General features: G+C 40.7%; 1 protein-coding gene across 1 annotated transcript in view; it reads left to right on the plus strand.

Annotated features, from left to right (window-relative positions):
- The window catches only part of WDR44 (WD repeat domain 44), a gene marked incomplete at its 5' end in the record, with an annotated part of 43,385 nt that overhangs the window by 5,578 nt on the left and 20,546 nt on the right, over nt 1-17,261 (plus strand). Inside the window, 7 exons of the mRNA XM_024215546.2 lie at nt 1,378-1,452; nt 2,113-2,767; nt 6,602-6,684; nt 7,859-7,954; nt 10,078-10,214; nt 11,785-11,868; nt 12,623-12,729. Coding sequence (XP_024071314.2) covers nt 1,378-1,452; nt 2,113-2,767; nt 6,602-6,684; nt 7,859-7,954; nt 10,078-10,214; nt 11,785-11,868; nt 12,623-12,729 — 1,237 coding nt within the window. The remainder of the gene's footprint in view (nt 1-1,377; nt 1,453-2,112; nt 2,768-6,601; nt 6,685-7,858; nt 7,955-10,077; nt 10,215-11,784; nt 11,869-12,622; nt 12,730-17,261) is intronic.

Below are 17,261 nucleotides of genomic sequence, written 5' to 3' on the forward strand. Positions count from 1 at the left end.
ACACGTAGAGTACCTCATCTGGTGCATCAGATGCCCCAGTAACAACTATGGGTGAAACTAGACCATCACTGCACTCTAAATGAACTCTCAGAAAAATAAGACAAAAATGCCATCTCATCCATCAGTGAACACTTCACAAAGCAATCACTTCATATCTGACCTCTCCTTCCTCATTCTGACACCTGCACAACACTTTCAAAAGCAAGCCTGGGAGCTTAAATTCTTAATGCTGGTAGACAGTAAAAACCATGGACCTAACAGGGACACTGGTTTCATGGCTCATTCCAACAATCTGTAACACACACCTGCCTGCTAACCCTCAGGCCTGGTCTACACTGGGGGGGGAATCGACCTAAGATACGCAACTTCAGCTACAAGAATAGCGTAGCTGAAGTCGAAGTATCTAAGGACGACTTGCCTCGCGTCCTCATGGCGCGGGGTTGACTGCCGCTGCTCCCCCGTTGACTCCGCTTCCGCCTCTTGCCGCGGTGAAGTACAGGAGTTGACGGCAGAGTGATCGGGGATCGATTTGTCGCGTCTACACTAGACGCGATACATTGATTCCCGATAGATTGATCACTATCCGCCGATCTGGTGGGTAGTGTAGACATACCCTTAATGGTCCACTTCAAACCCCTTTTGCATAACAATCTTATTGCCCACACATCTCAAGGGATCTGCAATATGTTACCTCCTTATGCTTACTGTCTGTCCCACTCTGATTTCTTTTCCTAGACCTGAAGAACAACCATGTGTGGTTCAAAAGCTTGTACCCTCCACCAACAGAAGTTGGTCTAGTAAAAGATATTACCTTACCTACTTTCTCTCTTATAAATGTTTAATTTTTCCTAATTTTCATTTGTTGCAGATTAAAAAATATGCTTGCATTTGTTTCTCATAACTCAACATTACCTTCAATTTGGTCATTTTAGCAATGAAGTCAGAATATTGGTTTTTGTGAGATTTCAATGGGAAAACACTGGGTTTCATAAGCATGAGATTCTAATTTCTGTATAGGATCATTTAGATGGAAGGAGGTTATCTTGTGATAGGCAGAGACCTTACCAAGCACTCCTAAAATAGCAAGAGAATAGAAAAGTACTGAAATTGAGTTACACTACACTGAGAAATAAAAAAGTATGTTGTCTATTTCTATGATTACCCCAGTGTGACATCTTTTCCAGTTTGCTCTGTGAACTACTGCTTAAGCTTCTCAATATGACAGCAATCAAACCAGTCTTCATAGATAGCAGAATGTTTGCCCCTTGGGATATTTTGCTGTTTTGCCACTTAATTTGTATCTTTGCTTAGTTACCTTAGCTTAGCAAAGAATTTCTTATTCCTTTCCTTACTTATTATTAATGGTTGTTTTTACAGGAAACAGACAGCAATATACACAGAGTTGCAAATGAGGCCCTGATACAGGAAGTAAAACAAGATGACTCTAAAGAGGTTGGTTAAACATCTGTTTAGCAGTATATAAAAATGTCTAAATTTAGATTGAAAATTTTCTTCGCTGAATTAAAATATTTTAATATTAATGTTTAATTCTAGCAATATATTGAAATTGGAATCAATAAGTTTTTAAATTATCTTAATACAAAGTTTTTAGAAATAGTTATTGTAAACAGCCCAAATGCTGTTCAGTGTGGGGAAAATCAAGCTAAATATGTTCAAAATAAAAAATCAGGATTTGTGGCCACTAAATCATTTGGCTAGTTTACTTTTTTTTTGACATTTATTATCCCTCACTCCCCCTATTTATTATACTGTAATCAGATTTGATTTTTGTGTTTTGTTACCTTATCTTTTAAAAAATATAAACTACACTAAAATGCAGTCTACGTTTTCTGAAGTCACTTGCCCCCATTACCACTCAAGTGGGCGTATTTCTGTACTTATCTTCTAGCCCCCATAATTTTGTTTAAAACATGCTGGAGGGTAATATTTACTGGTTGTGTCCTCGTTTTCATTATAAAAGTGAGGTGACTTTTCCTTAGAAGCTGAGACTTATCCTATGCTGTGGCATGGACTGCCTGACAAGTGTGCTCTAAGAACGCTGCCTTCCTATATTTGTATGTCTTGGCAAACCTATGTTTTGGGTTTTTGTAGATTATTGACAGTATTCTAGAAGAAAGCCAAAAGGTACAACAGCTAGAAGATGATCCTTTGGCTTCCCAGGGAAAAGAACTAACTGATCAAACTTCAGACACAAATACTTGGATTCCTGGAGCAGATATCCTTAGTGATATTCCTGAGCTACTAGCTACAGAATCAGCATTACAAGAAGATACTCAAGAACCTGTGACTCAGAGTACATGTAAGGAGGCAGAAGTGGAATCCAGAGGGGGTTTTTTGCCTTCTGACCATGCCGTTGAGCATCAAGAAGGTGAAACCACTAATAAACTAGCAGAAATAATAAATGCAGCTGAAGAGCTTAAAATCACAGAAACTTACTCGCCAAAAGAAACCTCTAAAAATGAGGAAATAGAAGTGAAACAGACAGTTATTTTAGAACGGGTAACTTCTGATTTCTTACCTACCAAAGATCTTACAACAGAAGAAATGCCTCCAGCCAAACCCCCAAGGCAACTTAGTGTAGAACCCGATATAGTTGCTAGCACTAAGAAATCTCTTCCGGCACGCCCACCGCCTCCAGCAAATGTTCCTCCTCCTAGACCACCACCACCTGCACGACCCGCTCCACCACCACGGAAGAAAAAGAGTGAATTGGAGTTCGAGGTGCAAAAATTATCTGGTTTAGAAGGTAAGTATATGCTTTGCCCTAAGGTATTCTGTCCAGATTAGTGCACCAACTTTCTATCAATAGACAGTTGCCATTTTTCTGCGTTTCAGAAATTACTGAGCCTCTTGATTTTCTTTTGGCTAGCGATCCTTGAATTAAAGAGATGCAATCAACTGAACAATCACATGAGATTTTCAGATATCTAGGTGAGTTAGGAGCCCAAGGCCCTTTCAAAGTCAACAGGATTTGGGCTGTTAACTCTCATATTTTCTTTTGAAACTCTCACTCCATACTTCTGCCAGAATTTTTCACCCACTTTTTTTATTCAGAACACCTAAAACAACAGAGCAAGAGAAAGTAATGGAAATATTTTCTCTAATTTCTTTATTTTCTGTGTTTGCACCATTTTGTGATCAGTTTCACTGTTCCTTTATCTTTTCCCTGCTTATGTCTCATCTGCACAGCAACAGGAGACTAAATGTTTTTTAAAAAATAGTGACTAGAAAGCCACAGATTAGATGTGGGACTCAGTTATGGTTTTGGCTAGATCTTTAGAAGTAGAGTCTTTCTTTGGTATTCATATTGAACTTCTTAAAAATCTGTACACATGACTTTTAGTTATTATTGTTGCCTATACTGTAGGTATCTTACTACCTTCTACTAATGATGGTTGGGTGTGCATTTGTATTGGAGTGTCATAAATAAACATGATACGCAGTCCTGAAGCTAGCACTATGCCACTTTATACTAAGTAATTATATACTGTCCCAGAGAATTGCCCAGCAACAGTGAGGACAGCTTATTAGAAACAGTAATCAGTTCACAAAAATCAAATTAAACCTTCAGTACTAAATTTCTGATGCAATAACTGTCAAAAATAATTTTTAGTCAGAACCAAAAGAAGCTTGATCTTCTGGCACTCTGTCAACTATTTCTGCATAGGAGAGGGCTGTCTTTTATGTTGAGAATAGTGTAGGACAGAAAATGGCAAGTTTGATAGGCTATAAAATATATTTTGAGCAAGATAGAACTCTTGTGGTGAAAGGTAAAACGCAGCATAGTACACGCATAAATTTCAGTTTTCCAGTGATGGATTTTCCCCATATGTATTGTCTGAGGATTTGGTTTTTAAGCAGGGCACATCCCTAATGAAACTCTTTGATGAAACATTCCACTAGGAGGAAAATTAACCTTTGCTCCAGCAAATAGAGAAATTGTGTAGTTTCAGTATGCCAAAAGTCAGCTTAAATAAATTTTTGGGTGCTTTTTAACCACTGGATGATGAAGAGAAGGAGTTAGCGGTGTCATATTGTAACTATATCATTTTATATCATTACAGATTATTTCAGTTCCTGCTGATTCTAAAATTATAAATGACCTGTAAAATATTCTATAATAAATATTTAGTTTCAGAGATTACTATGGGGGAAAAACAGTTCAAGAGAGTGGGCAGTTTTTCAAAGAGACATTATTAAGGTCACAGTAAGAGCAAACTATCCCACTGTGTAGGAAAGATAGGAAGTATGGCAAGAGATCACCCTGGCTTAACCAGGAGATCTTCAATGATCTGAAACTCAAAAAAAGAGTCTTGCAAAAAGTGGAAATAACACGAGATTAAATTAACTAGAGACATAAACGGTAACAAGAAAATATTCTACAAATACATTAGAAGCTAGAGGAAGTCCCAGGACAGCGTTGGCCCGTTACTCAATGAGGGGGGTAAAACAGCAGAAAATGTGGAAATTGCAGAAGTGCAAGATGAGTTTTTTGTTTGTCTTCACCAAAAAGGTTAGTGATTGGATGTTTAACTTAGTGAATGCCAGTGAAAATGAGGTAGGATCGGCGGCCCACATAGGGAAAGAACAAATTAAAAGTTACTTAGGTGTCTGCAAGTCACCAGGGCCTGATGAAATACATCCTCGTATACTCAAGGAGCTGACTGAGGAGATATCTGAGCCATTAGCGATTATCTTTGAAAAGTCATGGAAGATGGGAGAGATTCCAGAGGACTGGAGAAGGGCAAATATAGTGCCAATCTATAAAAAGGAAAATAAGGACAACCCAGGGGAAATTACAGACCAGTCAGCTTAACTTCCGTACCCAGAAAGATAATGGAGCAATCAATTCACAAACACTTAGAAGATTATAAGGTGATAAGTAACAGCATGGATTTGTCAAACCAACCTGGTAGCTTCTTTGATAGGGTAACAAGCCTTGTGGATATCCGGGAAACAGTAGATATGGTATATCTTGACTTTAGTAAAGTTTCAGACAGTCTCGCATGGCCTTCCCATAAAGAAACTAGGGAAATACAACCTAGTTGGAGCTACTATAAGGTATCAGTTCTGGGTCTGGTTCTGTTTAATATCTTCTTCAGTGATTTAGATAATGGCATAGAGAGTACACTTATGAAGTTTGCGGATGATACCAAGCTGGGAGGGGTTGCAAGTGCTTTGGAGGATAGGATTAAAATTCAAAGTTATCTGGAGAAATGACCTGAAGTAAATAGGATTAATTCAATAAGGAAAAATGCAAAGTACTCCACTTGGGAAGGAACAATCAGTTGCACACATACAAAATGGGAAATGACTACCTAGGAAGGAAAGGGATCTGGGGGTCAGAGTGGACCACAAGCTAAATACGAGTCAACAGTGTAACACTGTTGCAAAAAAAGCAAACATCATTCTGGGATGTATTAGCAGGAGTGTTGTAAGCAAGACACAAGAAGTAATTCTTCTGCTCTGCTCTATGCTGATTAGGCCTCAACTGGTGTATTGTGTCCAGTTCTGGGTGCCACATTTCAGGAAAGATTTGGACAAATTGGAGAAAGTCCAGAGAAGAGCAACAAAAATGATTAAAGGTCTAGAAAACATGACCTATGAGAGAAGATTGAAAAAATTGGGTTTGTTTAGTCTGGAGACCGGGGGGGGGCGGGGACATAAGTTTTCAAGTACATAAAAGGTTGCTACAAGGAAAAGGGAGAGAAAATTGTTCTCTTTTACCTCTGAGAATAGGACAAGAAGCAACGGGCTTACATTGTAGCAATGGCAGTTTAGGTTGGACATGAGGAAAAATTTCCTAACTGTCAAGGAATAAATTGCCCAGGAAGATTTTGTCATGGGAGATTTTTAAGAGCAGGTTAGACAAACACCTGTCAGGCATGGTCTAGATACTACTCAGGCCTGCCATGAGTGCAAGGGTCTGGATTAAATGACCTCTCGAGGTCCCTTCCAGTCCTAGGATTCTATGTTTAAAGAAGCTCCTATATTATTGTTTCACCAAAGTACAGTATCTGCACTGCCTGGCTGAGCTGCCTGTCCTGCTCAGTAGAAATAGTTGCCTAACCAAGTCTTGTACAAGGAACAGAACAGTGAATAGTGTATTCAGCAGCCTTGTGTACACGGCAGGCTTCCCAGAGCTGTGCACATTGCAGCTGAAGCATGTATAATCTATATCTCCATGCTAATAAATAGACAGAAGTAAACAAAAAACAAGTGCTGCTCAGGCCCTGGGGGGAAAAAGCCAGTAACATAAACACTTGCTGAATGGAGTAGAGGTTAGTAGCAAAACTTATTTTCAGGCTTAAATGATCCCCTTAACTGGTGCTGGATTTGTGTGCATAAGAAATCTAATTGGCAATACAGATTACTAATAGTGTTTGATATTTATTTCAGTTTGAAAAATGTGGTTTATTAATGTAACTTTGACTAAATGATCTCTGTTTGGTATTGTAATTAAATACAAAAAATTCTAGGGCATATAATAATATCATGGTGCACCTTTTTCTAACCTGCAGTTGCTTTATAGTTCCTAGAGAGAATTTAACAACTGGTGTTCTCTTTGCTTTGAATACAGTGACAGACTGCATGGTCAAAGATTCTCAGCCTTCTTTGGATCTGGCAAGCGCAACCAGTGGAGATAAAATAGTTACTGCACAGGTTAGTGAACTATTATATTATTCTGCATTGTGGCTATCTGGAATCACATTCATGTATCCGGGCCCCATTGTGCTAGGCACTACATATGTGTACACACAGACAAAATGAAAAGATAGTCCTTGCCTCAAAGAGTGTACAAATAAAGTAACATCTTTGGCCGACCCGAATAAAGTATTTAGAAATCGTACCGAATGGGTTCATTTAAATAGGCACTTTCACATCATAACAAACTTGGAGAAATCAAAGGTGTACGTATGTGTAGCTAATATTGCATAAAATACAGTGCAGCAAAAGGAGAATGAAAATAGTGACAGCATGTTGTTTTTAATTCTTGAAAGTCCTTTAATGCAGATGGAGCCTCACACCAGTGCCTGGCTCCTAGAGCTGACTACAAGTAGCAGCGCACTTAGATGCTTTCCCTTCCTTCTCCAGGTTCTCTCTAACCCCACCTACCTGCATCCCAACTAGTCAGGGGGAGAGCCTGTTACAATAGAAAAGACATTTACTTTGTCAGTATTTTTTAGTACGTCTCTTGCCAATGAAGGTTTTTTTTGACTGAATAATATTTTTCTATCTCCCAGTCCACCTTTTGTTTGATTGTACAGTAGATTTTGACAAACTTGCAGCTGAAATTATTGTGGCCAAATTCACCTTAGGGTTAACTCCATTATAGCCAGTAAAGTTGCCCAGGGATTTGTTTGACTCTGAACTTTCACCACAGGACGTAGCAAGAGAAAATGAGATAATCGGAAAGTCACTTAAATATAAGCACAATCACCCTTGGTTGGGATCAAGGCAAGGGAAGCTATTAGATCTTGGGACCCAATCTTTCACAAGTGCTCAGCGTTCACAACTCTTTAATAGAAGTCAGTTGGAGCTGCAGGTGCTCAGCACTTGCAAATATCAGGCCTAGAGGTTTAAAGTATTGTGTATTTGGTAGTCCATCTGTATAGCTATTCATTCAGAGTTTAATTTCAGAATACTTTATTTATAAACATTAAATGTACATTTTTCAATTGGAAAATGGTTAATATCTCTATTTTTCTGGGAATCTAGTGTAATGTAATTGCCAATTTGTACTTCTGGAATTATAGTGAAACTAATGTACTTAAAGAATGTTTTAAGTAAATACATATATTAATATATATATATCTATGCACACCCACAACTGCAGGAAAATGGAAAAGCAGCTGATGGACAAACCATACCAAATGAATTGCTTGGACCACAAAGACCCAGATCTAACTCTGGAAGAGAACTCACAGATGAGGTATTACTAGGACTTCTACCCAGTTTTTTCTTGTGTATGCTTTTTCTTTGCAGTTTGAGAGGTGGGTTAGAATAGTCATGTTTCATCACCCCTGCTCGTGCACTGTTGAACCATGATATAATGAGATGGGGAAAAGGATGGCACGGTGGGGAATGGTGAAGAGCAACACAATTTTTCTTCACAAGTTAGGAGTTTCAAGTGAATCAAGGCTGTGAATGCTCACAACGTGTTTAAATGCTTCTGAGCGTACTGGAATTTCAAGAGTGTTTGGCTGCATATTTTATTAGAAGATAGAATATTTTCTGTTATACTTATGACTAAGGGTATGTTTATGTCACGGAATCCATGTCTTCCAAAGACCTCTGTGACATTTTCTGCTTCAGCCCCTGGGGCTGCGGGACAGGAGCTGGCAGCCAGAGGGGCCCCGGCAGGGTTCCAGCAACAGCCAAAAGCCTCCTCAGGGTTCGCCTTCAGGTTTCCAGCCACAGGCAACAACCTCCTCAGGGTCTCCCTGCAGGGTTCCAGCAATGCGGGGGCCCTCCTCAAGGGGACAGCTTCCTGGGGTGGAGGTGGGGAGGGGAAGAGTACCTTGCAGTTCCCAGCCACCACGGTGGCAGGAGAAACCATGGAGCTGCAGTAGCAAAAGTCACGGACAGGTCACGGCTTCCGTGAATTTTTGTTTATTGCCTGTGACCTGTCTGTGACTTTTGCTTAAAAATAACCATGACACAATCTTAGCCTTACTTATGACTTGTATTCTTGTGTGTATTCTTGTCCATTCTGACATTATAGGATTCCCTCCCCTCATAAATAGGTACTAGCTGTCTTGTTGTTGGAATAACACTGTTGGCTTTGTGTTTTCTTCACGCTTTTCCCTTATGTATCTCTTGCTTCATTCCATACCTTAAATTTGTACTAGTTATTTCAGCAAAATTTTCGATTCCGTTCATAAGAGCATAAGAATGTCCATATTGGGTCAGATCAATGGTCCACCTAGCCCAGTATCCTGTCTTCTGACAGTGGCCGGTGTCTGATGCTTCTGAGGGAATGAATAGAATAGGGCAATATATTGAGAGATCCATCCTGTTGTCCAGTCCCAGCTTCTGGTAGTCAAGGGTTAGGGATACCCAGATCATGGGGTTGGATCCCTGACCATCCTGGCTAATAGCGATAGGGGACCTGTCTTTAAAATTATTCTTTCTTGGATTGCTTTCCCCCCACTCCATTCTCAAACTAAGTAGCTCATGAGTGGGAATTTCAGCAAGTTTAACTTGTCATGCATCTAAAAAGGATGGAGGAAAACCTTTCTTCATATCAAATGAACATCTTCCTAGTGTCATTAGGAAACAGATGGCTTATTAATAAACTAAAAAAATGAATGGTGGCATGAATAAGCCAACCCAGGATTTAATCATTGCTATCATGAGATGGCAAACCATGTCTAGGACATCAGTAGGTTAAACTGCCTTTCAAAAGCTGTCTGTCTTTCCCTGACTAGGACTCAACTGTTCCAGCCCACAGTGCCCCCTGGTGAATAGAGGTTGGCAGTAGGCAGATAATATGATCCTCTCTCTTTTCCATTTGGACATAAACCTAAAGTAAAGTTTTTGAAGAGAAGGATTTCAGAATTTTGGAATCTGCATCTTATCCAATATGCTCCCTTATCCAGTTTTCTAATTGTATAGTGGTACAGTTGGCTATTAAATAGGGCAGTATCAGTTACCAAATATCGATTCAGAAATTGAAGATAGTTGAGTTTGCATGTTGTAAAACAGAAGACAAGTTAGGTCTGTGTTCTGCAGAGGTCAGAGAATGTTTCTCTTCACACATCTAAAATGTGTAACTCTACCTGTATAATCCAGTTAGTTGTGTCCTTTTTTAAAAATGCATCATGGGCATTCTACATGTCTAAATCAAGACAATTTATGAAAAAATGGTTCCTATAATGCAGTATTGTAAGGCATAGAGTGTACTGCAGAATTTCTCACTAAAAACAAATACAAAATATTCCAGTATATAAGGTGTCTTTTTTTTCTTTAGAATCCTCTAAAATCATTGTTTTAAGTCTCAGGACTTAAGGAAGCCTCATTAATGTCAGATTCTTCATATTTTCTTTACTGCAGGAAATTCTAGCGAGTGTAATGATAAAGAACCTTGATACAGGTGAAGAAATACCATTGAGCTTGGCAGAAGAAAAATTGCCAACAGGCATTAACCCCCTGACGTTGCATATCATGAGGAGAACTAAGGAATATGTCAGGTATGAGTGAAAATGGTTTTTAGCTATTCATCTCTGGTAGCTTGTGATATATTGCTGTAGACCCTTGCTCTAATATTTCTGCTTTGTTTCTGTACTCATTATTTTGTTTAAAGCCTTTTTTAACGGAAGCAAGGAAGTATGTTTCAACCCATCCATCTGTTTGTGATGTGTATAATTTGAATGCTGTTACCTGGTTCTCTCTGACACTAGCTTATTTAATTAGGTAACCGAGGATATCTATTGAAATACTGTATTTTTAGGATAACTGACTATTGGACAATAAATCTCTGACTGGATCTGCACGTGTTCAGCATCTCTGAAAATCAGCCCTAACTCCAAACCAAACAGCAGTAAATATGCGTAATGTGTCACTTCTGACCTGAACTGAATGCATTTTATTGTATCACAATAATGGGTGCCTAAGAAGTAGTTAAAATAAATTTATGGGAGAATAATTATTAAGAGGTAATTCATGCCTCGAACATCTACGGCCACCATTACAGTTGAGTATTTTACAGTCTCCATCCTATTTAAGCAGGTGTATAATTTCTCTTTTGAGTTCTTGAATAAGTTTGGAGATTTTTGTCAATTGACCTTATGGTAGACTATCACAGATACTGATAAGTAATGGTACGTCTACACTTACCGGAGGGTCCGGCGGCAGGCAATGGATGTTCTGGGATCGATCCCGGAAGTGCTCGCCGTCGACGCCGGTACTCCAGCTCGGCGAGAGGAGTATGCGGCATCGACGGGGGAGCCTTCCTGCCGCGTCTGGACCCGCGGTAAGTTCGGACTAAGGTACTTTGAATTCAGCTACGTTATTAACGTAGCTGAATTTGCGTACCTTAGTCCGAAGTGGGGGGGTAGTGTGGACCAGGCCTAAGTCATATTTTAATGCAGAGATCTCTAAGCTCTTAGCATAAATGTCAGAGAGGAATTTGAACATTTGTACTGTTTATAAATACGTATAGCATTGGACAAAATAATGTTCAGACAGCCACATAAATAAACTTCTGTGTGCAAAGTTTTGCTTTGCATTTTCTTCCTTCAGTATTGGTTTTCTTAGATACATATTTGCTTAATATTTACAATTGGAAATGAAGTAGCATAATGGAACAGAAGTATCCATAACATGTTATGAAACAATAAAAAGTTGTTATACATACAAATAATTTGTTAGCCAATTCATGTATTTAGTCTGCTTCAGACATTCTTTCTTGTCTGTGTTTTGAAAAATGTGCCCTTTCAGGATACTTGAATGTACAGAAGGTGATAGATAACATGTAGCTTGAGTTGATTGCTCTGGAAGATGTGTATGCAGTTTGCCTTAATCAAGGTACCTAATGCATTGTATCTGCTGACTAAAACTATTGCTTGCTGAATGTGATGCTGAACGTTAATGGAGGATGTTGAACTTACTAACGGGCTCCTAAATCAAGAGCTATCAAGATGTGTGCTATAAGTAGGAATCAGAAGATATGGTTTAATGCTTAATAGAATGATGCTAACACTTTAATTTGTGTTAAGAGCTGATAATGGTATTTTGCATAAAACATTGTATATTTCACAGCAATGATGCGGCACAATCTGACGATGAAGACAAAATGCAGACACAGCAAACTGATTCTGATGGAGGAAGATTAAAACAAAAAACGTAAGACTTTAGGACTCTTGTTTTAATATGTTTTATGTAAACTACCAGTATCTTTAGAAGTACAAATGTTTTGTTTTTATGTAACGATCTGCACTCTGGTCACAACATGTCTCCCCTTTGTGTTTAAGAACGATTTCAGAACAAGGATCTGAAATAAGTTATGCCTACTACTATATATTAAAAACAGGCAGCTATATTTTACCCTAATTAAATTACTGATGCTTACAAGCAAAAAAGCTTGAACCAACAGATTTAAAACAAACAGAAGGAAGTACTACTTCACACAACACACAGAAAACTTCTGTTACTCATTGCCAGGGGATGTTGTGAAGGTCAAAAGTATAACTGGGTTCAAAAAATAATTAGGTAAATTCATGGAGGATAGGTCCATCAGTGGCTGTCAGCCAAGATGGTCAGGGATGCAACCCCATGCTTGGGGTGTGCCTAAGTTTCTGACTGCCAGAAGCTGGGACTGGACAACAGAGGATGGATCACTAGATAATTGCCCTGTTCTGTTCATTCCCTTTGAAGCATCGGGCACCAGCCACTGTTGGAAGACAGGATACTGGGCTAGATGGGCCATTGGTCTGACCTAGTATGGCCGTTCTTATATTAAGATGTAAAAATACAAATGGAAAGAAATAACACTTTTTATTTCAAACCCAAAGTGGTTTTGGGTCACAGATGGCAAATACTATGTGATTGGTTTTCTTTGCATGACATGGGTGGTGAAAAAATATTCTTGCTTTTTAAGGACTCAGCTGAAAAAGTTCTTGGGCAAATCAGTAAAGAGGGCAAAGCATCTTGCTGAAGAATACGGTGAACGTGCTGTAAATAAAGTTAAAAGTGTTCGAGATGAAGGTCAGTGAAATAGAATCATTATCTAATAGAGCCGAATCTTGTTGTGTATCCCTTGGGACAAAAGCCAGCTGTATAAGGGAATTTGAGATCTTCCTTTGAGGGGAAAATTAAAAATGAATTATGCTCCCACCAAATAGCTTCGACAGAATGCGGGTTCTCGAGACAGGTCTGTCCTGCAGTTCTCTGTATACGTGACAGATGAATACTTCAGGGATGGTTTTGTTTGCTTCCCTTGTGGTGTTACTGTTTCTTACACAGTACAAACAGCAGGGTGGTGGGAGCTGAATAACCATTTTAAATGTAGCATAAGATCTAGTCTATAGATGTACAGGAAATATAGGGGATTGTAAGACATTTAATCGATGTATATACTTAATAAAAACATAACTAATTTAGTCCTGGTCCCCATGTGTATTCCACACCTGGGTGTGCATGTGCCCGAGACTAGAAATTTGTAGCAGGGAGTGCTCTTTGATCTGCACATGCACAGTTTGTTTCCCCATGATCCAAGCCATGGGCATAAAGGGCGGCGTAGACCGATGCCACTCCAGTTCCTTCTTACCACCGCATGGCCTGAATCAGAATTCTGTGTCTGCTATGATCTTCCTCTGCTTTCAGTATCTATAAGTGGCCTCAAACTGTGAGCGGCATCAACCCAGTGTAGAGGCCAAATCAGTTAAGCCTAAGAAACCCTCTCACAAGAGTAAGGAATATGACCACAGGCATAAGGACAGATCCCCATCCTCATCTGCCTCTAAGAGAAAGCATCCCTCCCCATCCCAGCCCAAGTTGGGTGAGTCTTTGTGTGCAGATCATAAGGAATTTAGGTCCTCCTAAACCTACCCAAGAAGGAAAGGTGCTACTGAAGAAGGATCTGACAATACCGGCTCTGGCCCACAAGCCAAAAGATCAGCACTCACTGCTCCTGTCCAGGAGCGTCACGCTGGACCCCATTCAACAGTTCTTGCACACTCCAAGTGGGATCCTCAGAGTACCAGGTCATTAGAGGCTCTGTATCTGTCAGTTCCCACCTCAGGAACTCCAGGTAGGACTGAAACCTTTACCTCGCCCGAAGATATTTTCCCTCTGCCCTATCCACAATCTCTTCTTCTGTCGGGCCTGGTTCTCCTTAGAGACTTTTCAACACCAGAAGAAACCATCTCAAGGAGAAGATCCTCCCCTACTGCATCCACAGGTCACAGTATTCTCCCATTGGCACAGTTGGTAGAACAGGAGCCTACCTTTTCAACAGATGGATCCGAAGCTCCAGATGAGCACACTCGATCACACAACTATCAAGCACTGTTAGCAAAGTACAGTTTCCTAAATTATTCTGAATTTCTGGAATTCAGAGAGAAACATCCTCAGGAAGATCGAGCTCAGCTCCAAGCCCTCATTGATGAAGGCAGGTTGTTGGCTAAAACATCACTCCAAGCAGCTGTGAAAGCAGCTGATACCGTGTCTAGAGCCATCTCCACAGCCTAGTCATGAGGCATGAATCGTGGCTTCACTTGTCAGGATTCCCCCATAGAGGTCCAGAAGACCATCAAGGACTTGCCCTTTGAGTCTAATCTCTACAATGAGAAGACCAACAAATCACTACATTCTCTTAAGAACTCTAAATAACGGGGGAGCGGAGGGTTTTCCTAGACCCTGGTCCCAAAGAGGAAACACCTCAAGCAAACCTACAGGCCATGACCTCCTTCCCACCAAGCATTTATCACCAGTGCCCTTATGAACTACCACTCAAGCGACAGGGTTCAGGGACCCAGGTACGTGGCTTCCTCCACTTCTGTGATCACTGCCCATGCCCACCTACCATGTAAGGATTTCTTTTGATGGATCGCTCAAGCACTGCGTAACAATATTTGATGCCATGACGTACTGCCCCCCATCTTTTGGTGGCTGTCTTACCCACTTTGCTCACAACTGGAGGGCAGTAGCAACAGACAAGTGGGTACTAGATGTCATCCACTCCAGCAACCCAATCAAGTTTATTTCACCCCCCCCACCACCACCACCACCACAAACCACCTTCCCAGCCTCTTCTCAGGGATCACTCTCATGAGGAGATCCTTCGTCAGGAGGTGAACCTTCAGCAAGGGACCATAGAACAAGTGCCACCACAACATCAAGGGAAGGGGTTCTACTCTTTATATTTCATAGTTCCCAAGGAAAACAAAAGATGAAGACTAATTCTCGATCTACATCAACTAAATATCCTATTCGCAAATCAAAATTTCTCATGGTAATACTGGCAGAAATAATTTCCTCCTGGGAGAACACATGGTTCCTGGCCCTCGATATAAAAGATGCATGCTTTCATGTGGGTATTCACCAGTCCCACAGAAGATTTCACAGATTCATGATAAGACAAGAGCATTACCAGTTGAGAGTACTCCCATTTGCGCTGGCAACAGCACCTAGGGTCTTCACGAAAGTCCTCTCTGTAGTGGTGCCTAGTGTGACACCCTGTAGCCCATGCTCACCACTTATATGGTTGATCTGTTTTGTACAAAGCATGCCTTATGAGGTATCATTTGAAAACTCATGAGCTACTGAGCATCGTTATCCTATTAATGTGTATCGTATATGCAGTTATGAGATTTTGCTATAGTGTACTGAAACATGAGAGTCTGGGGAACACCCACAGACTAGGTCCTTAAAGATAACAAAAGGACTGTAAACAAAGGCCTTGCATGTTGTCTCTGAATATGCCTGTCAAAAGTCAGGTACACAGAAGGTGTGAGCAAGAAAGTGACACTTCACCTGAAAGATTACTCGAATCTCACATACACCAAAGAGTGATTGTCTGCACCTCAGCAGGGGTGGAGGGGGGGTGTGCCTTAAGGAGAGGAGGAGGGTGTTAAAATAAGAGATAATAGCTTCCCCATTTACCTCTCCTCTCCCCCACTTCAGACGCATGGAAGCAAGATCATTCGGAAGATAGAGAAGCATTGAAGTGTGGGAGGGGTGGTCCCAGCCTGTGAAATGTATTGCAGCTTATGGTAGCCTGGGTAAAGTTTAGGAATTAAATTGCGATTTTATCATTTTATTTCCTTTTGTAACCAGTTCTGCCTTTTATGCCATTATCACTTAAAATATAGCTTTCTCTAGTTAATAAACTTGTTTTAATATTTTAATCTAAGCCTGTGTTTTGACTGAAGTGTCTGGGGGAATCTCTACTCCGGTTAACAGAGGCTGTGGCATGATCATTTCCTTCGATGCAATGAACTAATTAATGAGCTTACAGTAACTCCTCACTGAACGTCGTCCTAGTTAACGCTGTTACGTTGCTGATCAATTAAGGAACATGCTCGTTTAAAGTTGTGTAATGCTCCCTTATAACGTTGTTTGGCAGCCGCCTGCTTTGTTCACTGCTTGCAGAATGAGCAGCCCGTTGCAGCTAGCTGGTGGGGGCTTGGAACCAGCAGCCCCCCCCCATCAACTCCCCCAAGTTCCCTGTGTGGCAGCTGCCCAGGAGGCTATCAATTGTGGGCAGTTCAGCTGTCCCTCCCCCCACTACCATGTGCTACTCCTGACCCCTGCCTTGGAGCTGCTCCCGGGAGCCTCCTGCTTGCTGTGCAGAGGGCGGGGGAAGAGGGGTGCTAATGTCAGGGTGTCCCCCGCTCCTGTACCCCATCTCCACAGAGCGGGGGGACACACGACAGGGCTCAGGATGGAGGGAGCTTGCTGGCAGCAGCTGCTGTCTCAACTTGCTCATCTAGATACAAAGGCACTGTACTTAGTGGGGTCAGCGTGCTTAAAGGAGCAATGCGTGTCTGTCTCTCTCTCACACACACCACTTTGGAAAGTGGAGGGAGTGGTGCCCTACAGTGGGATAGCATGGGTTCAGCATCACATTCAGTTTCCGCAGGGAATGTTTGCTGCCACTGCCATGCTGTCTCCTTCCTCCATTCGTGCTGCCTTGTAGGGTGTGAGGCTACATTAACAACAACGTGTTAACCCTTGAGGGCTCAGCCGAGTGCTAGTTCATCATTTAGCAGTAAGACATTCCCTGGGAAATATCCCTCCCTCTTTCCACCCTGACTCCACCACCTCAACCAAGCTTCACAATCATTGCTGTGTACATAATTAAATTGTTTGTTTAAAACTTATACTCTGGGTGTGTGTGTGTGTGTGTGTGTGTATATATATATATATATATATATATATATATATATATATAATATGCACACACACATATATATATATATAAAAATAAATAAAATATAGTCTTTTGTGTAGCGGAAAAAAATTTCCCTGGAACCTAACCCCCTACTCTTTACATTAATTCTTATGGGAAATTGGATTTGCTTAACATGGTTTCGCTTAAAATAGCGTTTTTCAGGAACATAACTACAGCGTTAAGCGGGGAGTTACTGTACTCTGATCAAGGGGGTCTTCAGCAGTGTAAGCAGATTAGTGTCCTTCCTTTCAGATTAGATTTAGACACGCTAATGCAGTAACAACCTCGTCCAGTTTGTAAGATCATCAGAACTCATTACTAAAAGAATCACAGTTAATTCAAA

This window comes from Terrapene carolina, unplaced genomic scaffold (assembly GCF_002925995.2).
Source record: "Terrapene carolina triunguis isolate 2854851 unplaced genomic scaffold, T_m_triunguis-2.0 Scaffold131, whole genome shotgun sequence".
NCBI classification, from domain to species: domain Eukaryota; kingdom Metazoa; phylum Chordata; order Testudines; family Emydidae; genus Terrapene; species Terrapene triunguis.